General features: G+C 45.4%; 1 protein-coding gene across 2 annotated transcripts in view; it reads left to right on the top strand.

Annotated features, from left to right (window-relative positions):
* Positions 1 to 20,660, top strand: part of EEF2K (eukaryotic elongation factor 2 kinase) — an 83,623-nt gene that overhangs the window by 14,281 nt on the left and 48,682 nt on the right. The window contains exon 2 of one of the 2 annotated variants that reach the window (XM_054455629.2): positions 5,780 to 6,101. The exons of the other annotated variant lie outside the window; for it this stretch is intronic. Coding sequence (XP_054311604.1) covers positions 5,856 to 6,101 — 246 coding nt within the window. The 5' untranslated portion in view covers positions 5,780 to 5,855. The remainder of the gene's footprint in view (positions 1 to 5,779; positions 6,102 to 20,660) is intronic. 2 annotated transcript variants of the gene reach the window in all.

Here is a 20,660-nt window from a genome sequence, read left to right as displayed (position 1 = left end):
GCTGGGATTACAGGCGTGAGCCATCACACCTGGCCCTGAATCTGAGCTTTTAACCACCTAACTACACTGTCTGGAGGTCTGCAGGTTGGGGCTGTGGTTCTGGCCCTTCTCCTGGCACCATCCTGGCCCCCAGTGGCCGCTGACTAGGCTGGGCCTGCTGGCAGCTCCTGGCACCACACCGTGTTGGTCAGCAGGGATTCTGGCCAAGGGCTGACCAGGGCAGAGTAGGCGCTGGGGCTGGGAGCGGCTGACAGTGTGGAGAAGCCAGTCCAGGGCTCAGGGAAGATTCTGGTGACAAGCAGGATCAGGTGGCTCTGGCATTGGATCCAGGCCTGTAACTGTGTCTTGCCCAGAGGATAAGAAACAAACTCAGTAGGTCACGTCGATTTTCAAACTGTGAGTATAGAAATCAATGTGTGGGTGGTGTGTTAAGGAAAAAGATTAAACAGAAAGAAAAAACAGAGGACTTAAGTAGAATGGAAAATAGCAAGAGTGGGCCAAGCACAGTGGTTCACGTCAGTAATCCCAGTGCTTTGGGATGCCAAGGTGGGAGGATCACTTGAGGCTGGAAGTTCAAGACAAGCCTGGCCAACATAGTGAGACTCTGTCTGTACAAAAATAAAAAACTTTAGCCGGGCATGGTGGCATGGACTGCTCTGGAGGCTGAGGCGGGAGGATCGCCTGAACCCAGCTGTTGGAGGCTACAGTGAGCTGTGATCACACCACTGCACTCCAGCTGGGGCAACCTGTCTCTAAAAATAACATTTAAAAAAAAAAATAGCAAGAGTGCATTATACAAAGTAAGGCTAAGCACAATTTCTTGAAATTTTACTTTCCATTTTATAAGCGTGTACTGGGTTAGGTTATAAATATATTTCCTGCTTCAGTAGCCAGAGTACCAAAGCCTTGGCTCTAGAAGACTGTGCACCTGATGGACAGCACTGTCAAAAAAATTGGAATTATTGGTTTGATGTAAAAAAATTTTTAAACTAATTTAATTACTATCTTGTGTCTAAAGCAATCCAGCTTTGTAAAAAAGTTAAAGCAGTATAGAAACGTACAAAGTTTTAAAAAGCTGGCCAGGCTCAGTGGCTCATGCCTGTAATCCTAGCACTTTGGGAGGCCAAGGCGGGCAGATCACTTGAGGTCAGGAGTTCAAGACCACCCTGGCCAACATGGCGAAACCCCGCCTCTACTAAAAATACAAAAATTAGCCGGGTGTGGTGGTGGGCTCCTGTAATCCCAGCTACTCGGGAGGCTGAGGCAGGAGAATCGCTTGAACCTGGGAGGCAGAGCTTGCAGTGAGCCAAGATCGTGCCACCCCACTCCAGCCTGGGCAACAGAGCAAGACTCCATCTCAAAAAAATTAAAAAATTAAAAATAAAAAGTTTCCTCCAGCTCTACAACTGCTTATTTCAAGTGCTGTACAGTTCCTGTGGACTTTTCAGGGAAGTTTTCATGCATGTACACAGGTCGTTTTTCTTTTCCTTTCTTTTTTCGGGGACAGGGTCTTGCTGTGTTGCCCAGGCTGGAGTGTTGTGGCGCAATTTCAGCTCACTGCAACCTCTGGGCTCACTTGAACCTCCTGGGCTCAAGTGATCCTCCCACCTCAACCTCCTGAGTAGCTAGGACTACATGCACACACCATCACACCCAGCTAATTTTTTGTATTTTTTTTGTAAAGTCCGGGTCTCATTATGTTGCCCAGGCTGGTCTTAAACTTCTGGGCTCAAGCGATCCTCCCACCTCGGCCTCCCAAAGTGCTGAGATTACAGACATGAACCACACATCCGACTTTCTTTTCTTTAAAACTTTGGCTTTCTTGAGATATAATTCACATACCTTACGACCTGCTCATTTAAAATGTACAATTCTGGCTGGGCGCAGTGGCTCATGCCTGTAATCCCAGCACTTTGGGAGGCTGAGGTGGGCAGATCATGAGTTCAGGAGTTTGAGAACAGCCTGGCCAACATGGTGAAACCCCGTCCCTAAAAAAAAAAAAAAAAATACAAAAATTAGCTGGGCACAGTGGTGCGTGTCTGTAGTCCCAGCTATTCAGGAGGCTGAGGCAGGAGAATCACTTGAACCTGGGAGGCGGAGGTTACAGTGAGCCGAGATCGCGCCACTGCACTCCAGCCTGGGGGACAGGGTGAGACTCCGTCTCAGATAGATACATAGATAGATAGATAGATAGATAGATAGATAGATAGATAGATAGATAGAACAATTCAATGGTGTATTCACAGTCATATAGCCACAATCAATTTTAGAACCTTTTCATCAACTCAAAAGAAACCCCATATCCATTAGCAATCATTCCCCATTTCCCCCAGCCATTCCCACCACCACACCCTACCTCCATCCTCAGGCAACTATTAATCTACTTTCTATTGCTGTAGCTTCGCCTTCTCTGGAAGTTTCATAAACAGAGAATTAGTCAATGTATATAGTCTTTTGTGACGGCCTTTCACCTCCCCTAGTGGTTGTAAGTTTCATCCATATTGGAGTGTATCTCAGCACCTGGGAGTGGAATTGCTGGATCATACAGTAACTCAGTGTTTAACTTTTTGAGATGTTGTTTTTTTTCTGTTCTTTTTTTTTTTTTTTGTGGTTTTGTTTTGTTTTATTTTGTTTAGACAAGGTCTCACTCTGTCACCCAGGCTGGAGTGCAACGGCACAATCTCAGCTCACTGCAACCTCTGCCTCCCAGGCTCAGGCAATTCTCTCACCTCAGCCTCCCAAGTAGTTGGGATTATAGGCATGCACCACCACGCCTGGCTACTTTTTATATTTTTAGTAGAGACAGGATTTCGCCATGTTGGCCAGGCTGGTGCCAGAGTGTTTTCTAAGGCAGTTGGCACCATTTTACATTCCACCAGCAGTGCATAAGGGTTTTAATTTTTCCACATCCTTACCAGCCCTTGTTATTTTCCATTTTTTAACTTATGTCTGTCTTAGTGGGTGTGACATTCATTTGTATTTCCCTAATGGCCACTGATGTTGAGTATCTCTCCATGTGCTTATTGGCCACGTGTATATCTTTTTTAGAGAAATGTCTTTTCAAACCCTTTGCCTATTTTTATTTGATTTGTCTTTTTATTGTTGAATTGTAAGCGTTCTTAATATAGTTCTTTATCAGATATATAATTAGCAAAATTTGTGGGTTTTCTCTTTACTCTTTTTTTTTTTTTTTTTTTTTTTTAGAAGGAGTCTCCCTGTGTCACCCAGGCTGGAGTGCAGTGGCACAATCTCAGCTCACTGCAACTTCCACCTCCTGGGTTCATGCAATTCTCATGCCTCAGCCTCCTGGGTAGCTGGGATTGCAGGTGGGTGCCACCACACCTAGCTAAGTTTTTGTATTTTTGGTGGTCAGGGTTTCGCCACGTTGGCCAGGCTGGACTCGAACTCCTGACCTCACGTGATCCACCTGCTTCAGCCTTCCAAAGTGCTGGGATTACAGGCGTGAACTAACACGTCCAGCCCAGGTAATGTCCAATTTATCTATTATTTTGTTGCTGTTGCTTTTGGCATCTTATCTAAGAAGGCTTTGTCTAACTCAAGGTCATGAAGAATTTATTCTATATTTTCTTCTAATATAATTTTAGCTCCTAATTTAGGCTTTTGATCCATTTTGAGTTAATTTTTGGGTATGGTGTAAGGAAGGGGATCAACTTCATTTTTTTGCATGTGGATATTCATTTATCCCAACACCATTTGTTGAAAAGATTCTTCCTTCCCTGTTGAATCATCTTGGCTTGTTGAAAATCAAGTGACTGTAAAACTGAGGGTGAATTATCTTGGCACCCTTGTTGAAAATCAGGTGGCTGTAAATGTGACAGTTCTAGCCTACAATCTTCCTGAACTCTTTCTTGATTATTTTTGTGTGTCTGTGGGTATGGGACCGTCCCCTTTCTAACAGTCACGGACTATTTCATGGTGTAGAGAGAAATACTGTAATCTGTATAATGAACTTCTATTAGACATTTGGGGTTGTTGGGTTTTGTTTTGTTGCTGTTACTGATTGTGCTACAGAAAATGCTTTTAGGCCAGGCGTGGTGGCTCACATCTGTAATCCCAGCACTTTGGGAGGCCGAGGCAGGCGGATCACCTGAGGTCAGGAGTCCAAGACTAGCCTGGCCAACATGGTGAAACCCCATCTCTACTAAAAATACAAAAATTAGCCGGGCGTGGTGGTGGATGCCTGTAATCCCAGCTACTCGGGAGACTGAGGCAGGAGAATTGCTTGAACTCGGGAGGCGGAAGTTGCAGTGAGCCGGGATCATGCCACTGCACTCCACAGAGCGAGACTCTGTCTCAAAGAAAAACAAAGAAACAAAAAACACTTTTAGGGCCACTCCTTCATTCTGGGAAAGTGCATTGAGTGCCTTCTCTGTGCCAGACACTTTTGGAGGTGTTGGGCATACAGACAATAACAAAGTAAACGGGGTGATTTCAGTTTGAGAAAAGCACAATGAAGAAATGAAGCATGCCTGTAATCCCAGCATTTTGGGAGGCCAAGGCAGGAGGATCACTTGAGTCCAGGAGATTGAGACCAGTCTGGGCAACATAGGGAGACCCTGTTTCTACAAAAAACAAACAAAATTGGCCAGGCTTGGTGGCATACACCTGTAATCCTAGCTACTTGGGAGGTTTGAGCGGGAGGACTGCTTGGGCCTGCGAGATCAAGCAGTGACCTAGGTGAGCTAGGATTGCACCACTGTACTCCAGCCTGGACGGCAGAACAAGATTCTGTCTCAAAAAAAAAAAAAAGAAAAAAGAAAAAAGAAAAAAGTCCGGATGTGGTGGCTCACTCCTGTAATCCCAGCACTTTGGGAGGCCCAGGCAGGAGGATCACCACCTGGGGTCAGAAGTTCAGGACCAGCTTAGCCAACATGGTGAAATGCCATCTCTACTAAAAATGCAAAAATTAGCTAGTTGTGGTGGTGGGCGCCTGGAATCCCAGCTACACGGGAGGCTGAGGCAGTGGAATCACTTGAACCTGGGAGGTGGAGGTTGCAGTGAGCCAAGATCACACCATTGCACTCCAGCCTGGGTGACAAGAGTGAAACTCTGTCTCAGAAGAAAAAAAAAAAAAAGAACAAAGAAAGAAATGGAACAGGGTGATATGCAAGGGAGTGATTGGATATGCATGTTGGGTTAAGGGTTCTTTGATTTGGGGATTCACAGAAGATTTCTCTGAAGAGGCATCCTGTGAGCTGTGAGCTCAATGATGAGAAAGAACCCACTGTTAGAAAGGTTGTTCCAGGCACAAGGAACAGCAAGTACAAAGGCTTGGAGGTCGGAATGAACTTAAAGTGTTCACGGAACAGAAAGAAACCCAGTGTGCCTGGAGAGCAGCCAGGGCCGGAGGAGAAGTGGGCAGCACGCTAAATGAACCCAGGTCTTGCAGCCTTACCAAGGCATTTGGATTTTATTATGAATGTGAAAGGAAGCTGCCGGGGGTGGGCGCGTTAAGCAGAGGAGTGCCTCGATCTAATTGATGTGCTAAAAAGAGCACTCTGCTTAAGAAGCTGTTCCTTTCCCAACCTGGTTCCAACGTTTGCAAACACTGAGTTCTTAAAAATGGAATGACTGGGTCAGCGGGTTTAGAATTTAAAATGTTCCTGGGTGCTGCCAACTGCCTCCCTAAAAGATAGCTCTAGGTTTTATCCCAAGGGTGCCAGCTCCTGCGATAGCCTGCAGCATTTGGGGTGAGGGTCGGGCGAATTCACACCCCCGGGCCCCAGCACCCACTCTCTGGCCCTTGCTTTCCTTGTAGGACCTTCACCTCTGCATTTGTCCAGTAACTCTGGCTGTGCCGGATACTGCTTGGGTAAAACGGGCACCCCAGGAACATGGCAGACGAAGATCTCATCTTCCGCCTGGAAGGTGTTGATGGCGGCCAGTCCCCCCGAGCTGGCCATGATGGTGATTTTGATGGGGACAGCGACGATGAGGAAGGTTACTTCATCTGCCCCATCACGGATGACCCAAGGTCAAACCAGAATGTCAGTTCCAAGGTTAATAAGTACTACAGCAACCTAACAAAAAGTGAGCAGTATAGCTCCAGCGGGTCCCCGGCAAACTCCTTCCACTTCAAGGTGAGTGAGCCACCTATGCCACCTTCCCCACCCGGCTTAGCTGCTGTAAGGGATGGAGGGTTGGGATCGCTGGTTGGGGTCTTCTTCGTATTTCCAAACCCTGGCCAGTGCTCTAAACTCTGAGTTGAGGATATACTTGTTAAGCAGGGAGGGTATTATTGATTTAAAATAAATTTCATTACCTTGGAACTGGGTGTTTTTCAAATAGTAGCCCAGGACACACTAGAGAGTTGTGAAAACCTTTTGCTGAGTTTTGTCCAGTGTTTTGTTTTGTTTATTTATTTTAGTTTTCTTTAGAGACAGAGTTCTGCTCCGTCACCGAGGCTGGAGTGCAGAAGTGTTGTTCTTTTTTTTTTTTTAAAGAAATGGAACAGAACAGAATAAAATAGCAACTACTGGGGAACATTGCAAATTGTAAAGATCTTATTTCTTTGTAAAAACGTTTATTTATTTATGGCAATAGAAAATTCCCAAACTAAGGACCTTATTTCGCTTTCTTTTTCTTCTTCTTTTTTTTTATAAATGTGGTCTCACTTTGTTGCCCAGGCTGGAGTGCAATGGCACAATCATGGCTTACTGCAGCCTTGAATTCCTAGGCTCAAGCAAGCCTCCCACCTCAGCCTCCTGAGTAGCTAGGATTATAGGCTTGTACCACTATACCTGGCTCATTAAAAAAAAAATTTTTGTAGAAATAGGGTTTCCCAGGCTGGTCTTGAACTACCACACCCAGCCACTTGTTGTTAATTTTTTGAAAGAATTTATTTAACAACATAATTTTAGGTCAGGCGTGGTGTCTCACACCTGTAATGCCAGCACTTTGAGAGGACAAAAGGGAGGATTGCTTGAGCCTAGGAGACCAGCCTGGGCAACATAGTGAGACCCTGTCTCTCAGAAAATAAAATAGGCTGGGTGCGGTGGCTTACGCCTGTAATCCCAGCAGCTGGGGAGGCCAAGGCAAGTGGATCACCTGAGGTAGGAGTTCTAGAGCAGCCTGGCCAACATGGTGAAACTCCATCTCTACTAAAAATACAAAAAATTAGCCGCGTGTGGTGGCACACACCTGTAATCCCAGCTACTTGGGAGGCTGAGGCAGGAGAATCACTTGAACCTGGGAGGTGGAAGTTGCAGTGAACTAAGATTGCACCACTGTACTCCAGCCTGGACAACAAGAGTGAAACTCCTTCTCAAAAAATTAAAATAAAATAAATACATTTATTATTCATTTTATTTTTTTGTATTCTGCTCTGCTGCCCAGGCTGGAATACAGTGGTGGGATCTCGGCTCACTGAAACGTCTGCCTCCTGGGTTCAAGTGATTCTTGTGCCTCAGCCTCCTGAGTAGCTGATATAACAGGCATGTGCCACCACACCCAGCAAATGTTTTGTATTTTCAGTAGAAACAGAGTTGCACTGTGTTGGCCAGGCTGGTCTCAAACTCCTGGCCTCAAGTGATCCACCGGCCTCAGGTTCCCAAAGTGCTGGGATTACAGGCATGAGCCACTGCACCCAGCCTAAAATAAATTTAAAAACATAATTTTATTGAAAACCATTTGGTAGGTGCCAGCATGGGTACTTGATTACATGAAATTTGCATTTATTTATTACATATTATATATCTGTCACCAGGCTATGCATCGAGTACAGAGAGGCGAATAGCAATTGTTTACAGACTTAACAATCTCCTCATTTATCAGCAGAGAAATTCAAGTGGAGAAACAAACATAATAACTATTAGTTACTTTGATAGAAACTTGTTTTAGGGACACTGAAAAAAATGATCTCATTTAACACATAGCTATCTTGGCTGGGCACAGTGGCTCAAGCCTGTAATCCCAGGACTTTGGGAGGCCAAGATGGTAGGATCGCTTTAGGCCAAGAGTTTGAGACCAGCCTGGTCAACATAGGAACACCCCATCTTTATTAAAGAAAAAAAAAAAAAAAAAAATGCTTACAGCCATCCTATGTAGTTACAACTATGAAGGATAGACCAAATTCTTTTTTTTTTTTTTTTTTTTTTTTTTGAGACAGAGTCTCACTCTGTCGCCCAGGCTGGAGTGCAGTGGCACGATCTCGGCTCCCTACAACCTCCACCTCCCAGGTTCAAGCAAGACTAAATTCTTATGAATCATTACTTTTGGAACAATACCTAGTATTGTGTGTCACACATTATAGGTGCTTAATAAATGTTATTTCCCTCTCTGTTGCCACATTCCAGGAGTGTGGCCCTAATAATTTGTCACTGATTATGAGAATTAATATTTTTTAAAACCTTTCTACAAATTAGTTACCTTTTCCCAAATTTGTTTACTGATTAAAAACTCATACTGTGGGCCGGGCGCGATGGCTCACGCCTGTAATCCCAGCACTTTGGGAGGCTGAAGTGGACAGATCACAAGGTCAGGATTTCGAGACCAGCCTGGCCAACATGGTGAAACCCATCTCTACTAAAAATACAAAAATTAGCCGGGCATGGTGTTACAATAAAACTCCAGCCAAGGAAAAGACAAAGAGACCTTTGGAAACCAAAGAGAACTTTATTTAATTCAGGTACCCGGGCCGACAGCAGGCTCACGCCTAAAATGGCTGCCGACTGGGACACAGAAAGCAGGCTTGCTTATATGTCGTTTGAGGCGGGAAAACAAGGCGGGATACAGGTTTCAGACAAAGACAGTAAATTATTTAACACGTGACAATTCTGAGAAAGCATATAATTTAGTTATCTTGACCAGTCAACTTTGAAGCTGGACAGCTCGAGCTGGGGTAAGGGAAAACAGGAATTACAGAAATATGCAGGGGTCTGGAGGCAGGCAATAAGCTTGGAAGATTGAGATAAGCTCATAGCTGCAACTTGTTAGCAATGCTGGGAGGGGCTGCTTAAATTTCTTAGCCTATGTATAACTTCTAAATAACCTATACTTAATGTTAACTATTACTTATGTTTATTATTTTTAACTTTATTATTACTTATTTTATTTTCCTTCCACAATGGTGGTGCACGCCTGTAGTCCCAGCTTCTCAGGAGGCTGAGGCAGAAGTATCCCTTGAACCCAGGAGGCAGAGGTTGTGGTGAGCCGAGATCGCGCCACTGCACTCCAGCCAGGGCAACAGAGGAGACTCCGTCTCAAAAACAAAAACAAAAACAAAAAACACCTCATACTATGGAAGATTTCCATCTCAAGTGTCTTCTACATTTGTCCAATTTTGGGTTGAATATTTTGAAAGCACCCCTGCCTATGCGTGTATGTGGGTACAGAGACATACGTGCAATGTGATTATTCATGTTGGTTATCGTAAAAAAACAAACAAAAAAACACTTTTTAGAGTTAGACATCCTTCTCTGGATGGAGGAAAAGTGTACTTATTTTGGTAGGGATTTGTGTTCATACCGTAGCAAAGCTGGTATAAAGAAGACAGGGAGAAGCCGGGCATGGTGGCTCACGCCTGTAATCCCAGCACTTTGGGAGGCCAAGGCAGGCAGATCACCTGAGGTCAGGAGTTTGAGATCAGCCTGGCCAACATGGCGAAACCCTGTCTCTACAAAAACACAAAAATTAGCCGGGCGTGTTGGTGCCACCTGTGGTCCCAGCTACTCGGGAGGCTGAGGCATGAGAATCACTTGAACACGGGAGCCTGGGTGACAGAGCGAGACTCCATCTCAAAAAAAGAAGAGGGGGAAAGGGGAACATTATTGGACTTTTTATAATAACTGGTGGGGGTAAAAAATCAATAGTGTAATACCGTTACCCTTACTTAATCAAATCCTCACAAACAGTTAAGTATCAGTACTGTAAACAAAATGCCTATTACTACTTGGGGATTTGAAATTTAAAATATTCTTCCATAACTTCTGAATTAATCTGTTTTTAGAAAATTAATAATTTTAGTTCTTGGAGATAGTTGGGTAATGGTTTCCTTTTAGGCCTAGAGTTCTAGCTGGAGTTACTCTGGGGCAGGCAGCTCCAGAAATAGCCCTGTGGGTCTCCTCTGGGGTCAGGGGCCCCTGAAGGGGCAGGTTTCCACTGATCCTGTTTCCTGTCGTAAGGCAGCTTTGAAATGAACACCCACCCCCAGGAGGGCAGCTCAAGTGTCCACAAGAGGGGCTGATTTAAATTACAGGCGTTGGTTCTCACAGAATGCTGTGTTTACATTAGAACAAAGTTGATGTTTCTTTCCTTTTTTTTTTTTTTTTTTTTTTTGAGACAGGGTCTCACTCTGTTGCCCAGGCTGGAGGGCAGTGGTGTGATCCTGGCTCACTGCAACCTCCACTTCCCAGGTTCAAGCGATTCTTGTGCCTCAGCCTCCCAAGAAGCTGGAACCACAGGTGCACGCCACTATGCCCTGCTAATTTTTGTATTTTTAGTAGAGATAGGGTCTCGCCATGTTGCCAAGACTGATCTTGAACTCTTGGCCTCAAGTGATCCGCCCGCCTCAGCTTCCCAAAGTACTGGGATTACAGGCATGAGCTCACATGCCCAGCCTTTTCTTCTTCTTTTTTTTTTTTTTCTTACAGACACAGTCTTACTCTGTCACCCAGGCTGGAGTGCAGTGACATGATCATAGCTCATTGCTGCCTTGAACTCCTGAGCTCAAGCAATCCTCACACCTCAGCCTCCCGAGTCGCTAGGACCACAGGTGCATGCCACCATGCCTAGCTGATTTTTAAAAAATTTTTTGTAGATATGAGGTCTCACTATGTTACCCAGGCTGGTCCAAAGATGAAGATGATCCTATGTGATTTGACCTTTTTTGTTGTTATTGTTTTACTTTTTTTTGTAGAGAGAGGGTCTCATACTATGTTGTTCAGGCTGGTCTTGAACTCCTGGGCTCAATCATCCCACTTTGCTTCCCAAAGGGGGATTACAGGAGTGAGCCACCGTGCCTGGCCATGATTTGACTCTAAAACAGTGCCTACTATTACATATAGTATGTGTGTGTGCAAATCCATAAAAAGCCTTTGGCACAAGCCTGGTCCATAATAAAGTCAAAAAGTGTTCGCATTTTTATATATGTAGTTAAGTTAAAAAGCAAGTTGAAATATAGTATGATGCTTTTTTTTTTCCCTGAGACAGAGTCTTGCTCCATTGCCCAGGCTGGAGTGCAGTGGTGCAATCTCGGCTCACTACAACCTCTGCCTCTCAGGTTGAAGCAATTCTCCTGCCTCAGCCTCCCAAATAGCTGGGATTACAGCTGCCCACCACCACGCCTTGCTAATTATTTATTTATTTATTTATTGTATATTTAGTAGAGACGGGGGTTTCACCATGTTGGCCAGGCTGGTCTTGAACTCCTGACCTCGTGATCCACCCACCTTGACCTCCCAAAGTGCTGGGATTACAGGCATGAGCCACCACGCCCGACCTGATCCTATTTTTATTAAAAATGTATATACATATATATTGGTATCTGCATAGCAAAAACCGTTTGAAGGGGAAGTTTGCACCCAGCAGTTAGTGGCAGTTCTCTCTAGGGGAGAGGTACCATTAAGTGGGGGGCTTTGTATGTTTTTTAAACATTTTAAACTTTTAAAGTTACACATATGTATCACTTATGTGGAGAAAAAGATGTTGGTAAGAGAAGAAAAATAAAGTAAAATAACCAGGTAACTTCCTTTTCCTCAAGTACATTGATAAATACCCCCTCCTCAAAACTCATCACTTCTGGCTGGGCGCAGTGGCTCACACCTGTAATCCCAGCACTTTGGGAGGCTGGGGCAGGTGGATCATGAGGTCAGGAGTTTGAGACCAGCCTGGCCAACATGGTGATAAGCTGTCACTACTAAAAATACAAAAATTAGCCAGGCGTGGTGGCACATGCCTGTAATCCCAGCTACTCGGGAGGCTGAGCCAGGAGAATCACTTGAACCCAGAAGGCTGAGGTTGCAGTGAGCCAAGATCGCGCCACTGCACTCCAGCCTGGCAACGAGAGCGAAACTCTGTCTTAAAAAAAAAAAAAAAAAAAAAAAAGCCTCATCACCAGGATGGGAGTGTCTTCTAGGTCCCTCCGCTCCAGGACCTTTCTAGGCTCTGTTCATCCCCTCCACTCACACACGTCTGGAAGCTCCTGGAATGGGCTTCCCTTTTTCACACCTCTGCCTAATAAAATTTCTTTCAACTGATGTCCTGGTCTATCAAAATTACAGTTCTGCCTTCTTCAGAACCCAGTTTTTATTTCTATTTTTTTAATTTTAGAGACAATGTCTTGCTGTGTTGCCCAGGCTGGAGTACAGTGGCACGATCATAACTCACTGCAGCCTCTAACTCCTGGGCTTGAGCGATCCTCCCACCTCAGCCTCCTGAGTAGCTGAGACCACAGGCGTGCACCACCACACCTGGCCAACTTTTTAATTTTTTTTGGGACGATGGTGTCTCATTACGTTGCCCAGGCTGGTCTTGAACTCCTGGCCTCAAGCGATCCTCCTGCCTCAGCTTCCCAAAGTGTTGGGATTACAGGCATAAGCGATTGAGCCTGGCCCGGAGCCCAGATTGAAGACAACCTTTCCAGGCTTTCTCCTCTGCCTTCCGTGGGGCTCTTAGCAGACCTTTATGTGTGTGAGTCATTCTCCAGTGTCATTCTTTGTTTGAGTCAGCGCCTGACTGCAAGAGTAGGGTTGTGTCTGATGCGACCTCCATTTCCTTGATTCCCTTGGTCCTGCATAGTAGGACTTGGTAAAATGTTTGACTGTGTGTGAACGGGAGTTGGCACTTCATTGCTTACTTTCTAGGTTATCGAAAGCAGGCTCTGTTGGGTTAGTGTTGCCAGGGGTGGCTTCAGAGGGAGAGAACAGCTCAGTTTTCCAACCCTTGTTCCCTCAGCATCCCATAAACCTAAGTGGTTTTTTTTTTTTTAACTTACTGTGACCTGGCAACCTGGATTGTTTAACCAAAATGGCCCGCTGGCCTCCCTCCAAGGAACACACCTGGCAGGTACTGGGTGTGGACTGTGAAAGGTCAGATTCTATCACTGTCAAGCCCAGCCTTCTGCCCAAGCTCCCCTGGAGACGTGGCAGAACCATTCAGGGGGCCGCCCACTCCATAGAATATCAGGCAGTCATCCAAAGATGTTTATAGAGTTTATGATAACGTGGGAAAGTGCCTCTGCTCCAGAGTTACATCTAAAAAGAATACAGCACGATTATAGCTCTGTGAAACTCGCACGTACACACACAGCCAAGGCCTGAGGGGAAGCACATCACCAGGGCAGCAGGGATTGTCTTTGGATTGGATTAGGAGGGACTGTGTTCCTTTTCTCCTTCTCTGTCATTTCTATATTTTCTAGAATAAGCATAGGGAGCAAATACATGTTTTTAATTTCTTATTAAGGTGGGAAATTTTATTTTTAAATATTATTTTCAGCCAGGTGCACTGGCTCACGTCTGTAATCCCAGCACTTTGGGAGGCCGAGGCAGGTAGATCTCTTGAGGTCAGGAGTTTGAGACCAGCCTCGCCAACGTGGTGAAACCCTGTCTCTACTAAAAATACAAAAAAAAAAAAAAAATTAGCCGGGCGTGGAGGCAGGCGCCTATAATCCCAGCTACTCCAGAGACTGACGCAGGAGAATCACTTGAACCCGGGAGGTGGAGGCTGCAGTGAGAGATTGCACCACTGCCCTTCAGCCTGGGCAACAGAGCGAGACCCTCTCCCCTGCCTCCCCACAAAAAAATATTTTCCTGATCTGAGACTATCTCATTCCACATCAATACACATAGATCACCTTATTTAAAAAAAAAAATTCTTTTGAGATAGGGTTGCCCAGGCAGAAGTGCAGTGGTGTGATCATAGCTCACTGCGTTGAAATCCTGGGCTCAAGTGATCCTCCCACCTCAGCCTCCCGAGTAGCTGGGACCACAGGCATGCACCACCATGCCCAGCCTGTTGTTGGTTATTTAATGGCTGAATATAATTTCATTGTTGGAAGCGCCATAATAAATGTAGCCAGCCCCTCCTTGTAGGGTATGTAGGTTATTTCCAGTCTTTTCCTGCCACATACAGCACTTCCTTGTGCGTGTGTCTTTGCACCCGTGAATGGACCCCCCAGAGGTGAACTGGCTGGGCAAAACGTTTGTGTGTTTAAACTGGGATAGGTGTTATCGGTTGCTCCTCAAAGAGGTTACACCATCGTGTGTGCCCCCCATGATGGGTGGGTACACCTGCTTCCCATGCCCTTATTTGGCCAACTTTGGTGATTACACTAATACTTGTAACCCACTGAGGGCGGCTCGACAGCATGATCAAAGAATAATGATTGCCTTGGGAGGCCAAGGCTGGCAGATCACCTGAGGTCAGGAGTTCGAGACCAGCCTGACCAATATGGTGAAACTTCATCTCTACTAAAAATATAAAAATTATCTGGGCGTGGTGGTGTGAGACTGTAGTCCCAGCTACTCGGGAGGCTGAGGCAGGGGAATCACTTGAAGCCGGGAGGTGGAGGTTGCAGTGAGCCGAGATTGCACCAACTGCACTCCAGCCTGGGCAACAGAGCAAGAGTCTGTCTCAAAAAAAAAAAAAAAAAAAAAAAAAAAAAAAAAAAAAAAAAATTTGGCAGTTTTTGGAAATATAATTCACATGCCATACAATTTACCCATTTAAAATGTACTATTCAAAGCCTTTGAGTATATTCATAAAATTATGCATCCATCACCACAACCACTTTTAGAACATTTTACCCAGAAACTAAATTCTATACCCCTTAGCCATCACGCTCTAATACCCACATCCCACCCAGTCCCAGGCAACCACCAGTCTACTTTCTGCCTCTCTGGATTTGCCTTTTCTGGACGTTTTACATAAATAGAATCATACAACATGTGGCCTTTTATGTCTGGCTTCTTTCACTAAGCATCATTTTTTTTGTTGCTTTTTTTTTTTTTTTTTTTTGTGGGGGGACAGTTTCACTTTGTTGCCCCTGCTGGAGTGCAGTGGAGCCATCTCAACTCACTGCAACCGCAACCTCCGCCTCCCAGGTTCAGGTGATTCTCCTGCCTCAGCCTCCCGAGTAGCTGGGATTATAGGCAACATGGTGAAACCCCATCTCTACTAAAAATACAAAAAATTAGCCAGGCATGGTGGTGCACGCCTGTAGTCCCAGTTACTGGGGAGGCTGAGGCGCAAGAATTGCTTACACCTGGGAGGCAGAGATTGCAGTGAGCTGAGATTGCACCACTGCACTCCAGCCTGAGAGACAGAGCAAGACTCTGTCTCAAAAAAAAAAAAAAAAAAAAGTGCAGATATTTTGCTATTAAGATCTTAGTGTATCGTTCAGACTTTACTGTATTTCACTTTAAATATACACAAATATGGACTTTTTGTTGCTACTGTGGAATCATGCTATATACATCTTCAGTAACCAGTTTTTTTTTCGACAAGCAATAAATCATGTCTTTTCAGATCAGTAAATATGGATCTAGCGTCTTGATGGCTCTGTCAGCCCATTGTATGGCTACACCACAGTTTCTTTAGGCATTGCCTCTTGTGGGATACTTAGGCAGTTTCCAGGTTTGTTTGTTTTTGAGATGGAGTTTCGCTCTTGTTGCCCAGGCTGCAGTGCAATGGCACGATCTTGGCTCACTGCAACCTCTGCCTCTCAGGTTCAAGTGATTCTCCTGCCTCAGCCCCCCGAGTAGCTGGGATTACAGGCATGCGCCACCACGCTCGACTAATTTTGCATTTTTTAGTAGAGATGGGGTTTCTCCATGTTGGTCAGGCTGGTCTCGAACTTCTGACCTCAGGTGATCTGCCTGCCTCAGCCTCCCAAAGTGTTGAGACTACAGGCGTGAGCCACCGCGTCTGGCCAGTTTGTTTGTTTGTTTGTTTGTTTTGAGACGGAGTTCACTCTTGTTGCCCAGGCTGGAGTGCAATGGCATGATCTTGGCTCACCACAACCTCCGCCTCTCGGGTTCAAGTGCTTCTCCTGCCTCAGCCCCCCGAGTAGCTGGGATTACAGGCATGCTCCACCATGCCTGGCTAATTTTGTATTTTTAGTAGAGTCAGGGTTTCTCCATATTGGTCAGGCTGGTCTCAAACTCCTGACCTCAGGTGATCCGCCCGCCTCGGCCTCCCAAAGTGCTGGGATTACAGGCGTGAGCCACCGCGCCCAGCCAAGTTTGTTTGTTTTTTAAGAGATAGGATCTCATGCTGTTGCCCAGGCAGGAGTGCAGTGGCAAAATCATAGGTCACTGTAGCCTCGACCTCCTGAGCTCAAGTGATCCTCCCGCCCCAGCTCCTCAGGTAGTTGGGACTAAAGGCATGCACCATCACGCCTGGCTAATTTTTGTATTTTTTTTTTTTTTTTTTTTTTTAGAAATGGGGTCTTGCTATGCTGCCCAGGCTGTTCTGGAACTCCAAGTGTCCAGTGATCCTCCTGCCTTGGCCTCCCAAATTGCTGGGATCGCAGGCATGACCACCGTGCCTGGTTTCCAGTTTTTTGCTGCTGTATTCCCTACTGGCTTCCACTGATAATTGTACCAAACCTCTAAGTGCATGTGGCATGGATTGTGGCCTCCACATACCACTGTTGGGCTCTTCCCATTCCAGAGCCTCGCTGTGTTTCCCCACTTCTTCCTGCTTCTTTTATTTGAGCCTTTGAGTTTGGTTGAGCCCATTACTGCTCTCCAGGAGGGGAGAGTAGTTGGGCTGTCTCTGAGTTGTATTTCTTTTTTTTTTTTCCCTCGACTTCCCAGGTTCAGGTGATCCTTCCACCTCAGCCTTCTGAGTAGCTATTACTACAGGCGCATGGCTCCACGCCTGGCTAATTTTTTGTATTTGTAGTAGAGGCAGGGTTTTGCCATGTTGCCTAGACTTCTGAGCTGTATTTCATAAAGTCTGCAGAAGTGATGATGGGGAAAAAATGATTTTATAACATTCATGAAGTGACTGTAACAGGTGATAAAGGCCTGGGTGAGTCACTGGATGTGTCCTCAAGTAAGATCCAGAGGCCTTGATTACTGTGATAATGGCAATAATAACAGTAATATAAAATTGGCAACAGCAGTGATAACATCCCACGGGCCAAAACATTTGCAAACACATCGCCGGCACTCCACCCTCACTCCTGGCATACTCGATGAAGTAAATTATTATTACTACAGTAATCATTATTATTATTTCTATCTCCCTTTCCTGGTATATAATTATTATTATTTCACTATTATTTATTTTTATTTTGTACTTTCAGACTTTGAAGAACCACAGCCTTTCTATTCTGTAGCCAGAATTATATTTTCATTTTTTTATGAAATATCCACAGACCTTTTTTTTTTTTTTTTTTTTTTGGGAGACACAATCTTGCTCTGTCACCCAGGCTGTAGTGCAGTGGTGCAATCTCAGCTCATTGCAACCTCTACCTCCTGGGTTCAAGCGATTCTCATGCCTCAGCCTCCTGAGTAGCTGGGAGCACAGGCACACGCCACCAAGCCCAGCTAATTTTTGTATTTTTTGTAGAGAGGGGGTTTCACCATGTTCACCAGACTGGTCTCAAACTCCTGGCCTCAAGTGCTCCGCCTCAAGTGCTCAGCCTATTCAGGCAGCTGAGACAAAATTGCTTGAACCCAGGAGACGGAGGTTGCAGTGAGCAGAGATGGCGCCACTGCACTCCAGCCTGGATGACAGAGTGAGACCACGTCCCCCACTCCCTGCCCGGGGAAAAAAAAAAATCACCCATGCTAGCATCTTATTTTGAGTATACCAAGTGTATGTGATCATCCCCCTACAGAAGGGCAGTTTGTTTGTACTGCCTGATCATTATGGCATTATAAGTGCTGACCTTGAGGCTAGAGTTCAAGACCACCCTGGACAACATAGGGAGACTGTCATCTCTACACACCCACAATTGTTTTAATTAGCTGGGCATGATGGTGAGCACCCATAGTCCCAGCTACCTGGGAGGCTGAGTTGAGAAGATTCGTTGAGCCCAGGAGTTGGAGGCTTCAGTGAGCTATGATCCCACCACTGCACTTCAGCCTAGGCAACAGAGTAATAAATACCTGGTCTCAAAAAAAAAAAGAAAAAAGAAAAAAAAAAAAAAGCACTGATCATCCTTGGACCAGCTTACCTGGACACACCTGGGTAGGTGATAGGAATGGCTGGGTCAGAAGTCGGTGCAGAAGAAGGTTCATAGCCACTGCCAGGTATCTCTCAAAGATGGCAGTACCTGCTTCCATTCCCCTCCTGATGGTAACATATTACTGGTGATTTGTAGCTTGGGCAGGAGTCACCCATAATAAGCACTGCTACCCCAGTGAGCCACTGTTTTTGGTGGAAGTGTGTCTACCCTGGTTGCAGGGGCCAAAAAGAAGTGAACCACCAGGAGTTAAAACCTTCTTCATCCTTTTTTGTAAACAAGGAAATGGAAGTTCTCACAACCAGTCAGTGGTGAGCTGGAACCAGAGTCAGGGCCATGAATGTTAGTACAGGACTTTTTATACTGTGATTACTAAAAAAAAAAAAAAAAAAAAAAAAAAAAAAAAAAATCAGTTGCATTAATCCCACCCGTTGGCCAATGAGGTCTGGCATGACTCTGTTCTGGGTTTGGAAAAAAAGGTGATTTTTATCCTTTGAAATACCACACCCTCTATTTCTGCAGTACTTTCCTCCCTGTTTTGTGGTTGGTGCCACGGCATCCAGCCAGGAGGTAATTTCTGTTGCTAATCTTCATTGAATGGGGACGGTCCCTGTTAGTGGCTTAGGGAGTGGTGGAGTCGTTTGAGAGAGGCACTGTCAGAGAACTGTGTGTCACAGAGAGAGAACAAGGCACCTGTACAGACACGCTTGGAAGGGTGGCCTGCTGAGTTCTCAACCCTGCAGGCTCTCCTGACAGGTGGAGGTCGAAGGCTGTCCCTGCCATTTGTGGCAGCCGGAATATGAGCTGAGACTGTGGTGCTTTAAGGTACGGGGATTGGGCTGGGCATGGTGGCTCATGCCTGTAATCCCAGAGCTTTGGAAGGGCAAGGCAGGAGGATCACTTGAGCCCAGAAGTTTGAGAACAGCCTGGGCAACATATCGAGATCCTGTCTGTACAGAAATTCAAAAAATTAGCCAGGCATCATGGCAAGCGCCTGTCATCCCAGCTATTCGGGAAGCTGAAGCAGGAGGATCACTTGAACCCAGGAGTTTGAGGCTGTGGTGAGCTATGATCACGCCACTGCATTCCAGCCTGAGCGACAGAGCAAGACCCTGTCTCTTTAAGAGAAAAAGTACAGGGGCCAGGCGAGGTGGCTCATGCCTGTAATCCCAGCACTTTGGGAGGCCGAGGCAGGCGGATCACAAGGTCAAGAGATGGAGACCATCCTGGCCAACATGGTGAAACCCTGTCTCTACTAAAAATACAATAATTAGCTGGGCATGGTGGCGCGTGCCTGTCGTCCCAGCTTCTCAGGAGGCTGAGGCAGGAGAATCGCTTGAACCCAGGAGGCAGAGGTTGCAGTGAGCTGAGATCACGCCACTTCACTCCAGCCTGGTGACAGAGCCAGACTCCATCTCAAAAAAAAAAAAAAAAAAAAAGTACAGGGACCGAAATTCAGAAAAATGTTTTAGACGTACACATGTCTGCTGTGGAGTTATTTACAACAGGGAACAATCAGTGACAAGCTTGAAGTCTAACAGTGGAGAGCAACAGGTGAATAATTAAGCCAATAACAAAAAAGTTATACAGTAGATTATTATGCAACTATTAAAGCAGGATGCAAATAACTTATAAATTTTATACTTATCTGATGTACTGTCTGTGCCAAAAGAAGTTTAGTGATTTGTTTACTGCTTCTTGGAGTATAACTTGGGATAAATTTTTTGGCGGAGAACTCAGTCATTTCTAGATTTTAAATGTGATCCAGCAGTTACATTTCCCAAAAAATATGTGCTGCTGAGATCTTGCACAAGCGCCCAAGATTTGGATAGGAAGATGTTCACTTCAGCACTGTTTGTACTAGGAAATGTTGGAGAGAACCCAAATGTTATTCAATTGGAGGTTAGACAAATACCTTAAGGTACATTTATATAATTGTATATCTGGTAGTTCTGGAAATGAAAGGAGGTCACCCAGCCAGTCTGCACATATGACATGGAAAGATGTCCAAGATCTTGCATTAAGAAAAGTCAGATGCACAACAGAACATGTTGTGTGGTCCAATTGCTCTCTTTTTATTTTTTTGAGATGGAGTCTCACTGTGTCGCCCAGGCTGGAGTGTAGTTGCACTCTCTTGCCTCACTGCAACCTCTGCCTCCTGGGTTCAAGCGATTCTCCTGCCTCAGCCTCCCAAGTAGCTGGGATTACAGGCTCGTGTCACCATGCCCGGCTAATTTTTGTATTTTTAGTAGTGACAGGGTTTTACCATGTTGGCCAGGCTGATATCAAACTCCTGACCTCGTGATCTGCCTGCCTCAGCCTCCCAAAGTGCTGGGATTACAGGTGTGAGCCACCGCGCCCGGCCTAAACTGCTCTTAAATATGTGTTTGTGTTCACAGAGGCATAGGAAAAAATTTTGCAGAATGTCTACATCAACTGTCAGCTGTGGTTTTCAGAGGAAGTGGATTAGGGAGGACTTCTGCTTTCTAATTCAGAGTTCTATAGT

This window comes from Pongo pygmaeus, chromosome 18 (genome assembly GCF_028885625.2).
Source record: "Pongo pygmaeus isolate AG05252 chromosome 18, NHGRI_mPonPyg2-v2.0_pri, whole genome shotgun sequence".
Lineage (NCBI taxonomy): Eukaryota > Metazoa > Chordata > Mammalia > Primates > Hominidae > Pongo > Pongo pygmaeus.
The sequence above is the reverse complement of the archived record's forward strand: the minus strand, read 5'-3'. Positions and strand labels throughout refer to the sequence as shown.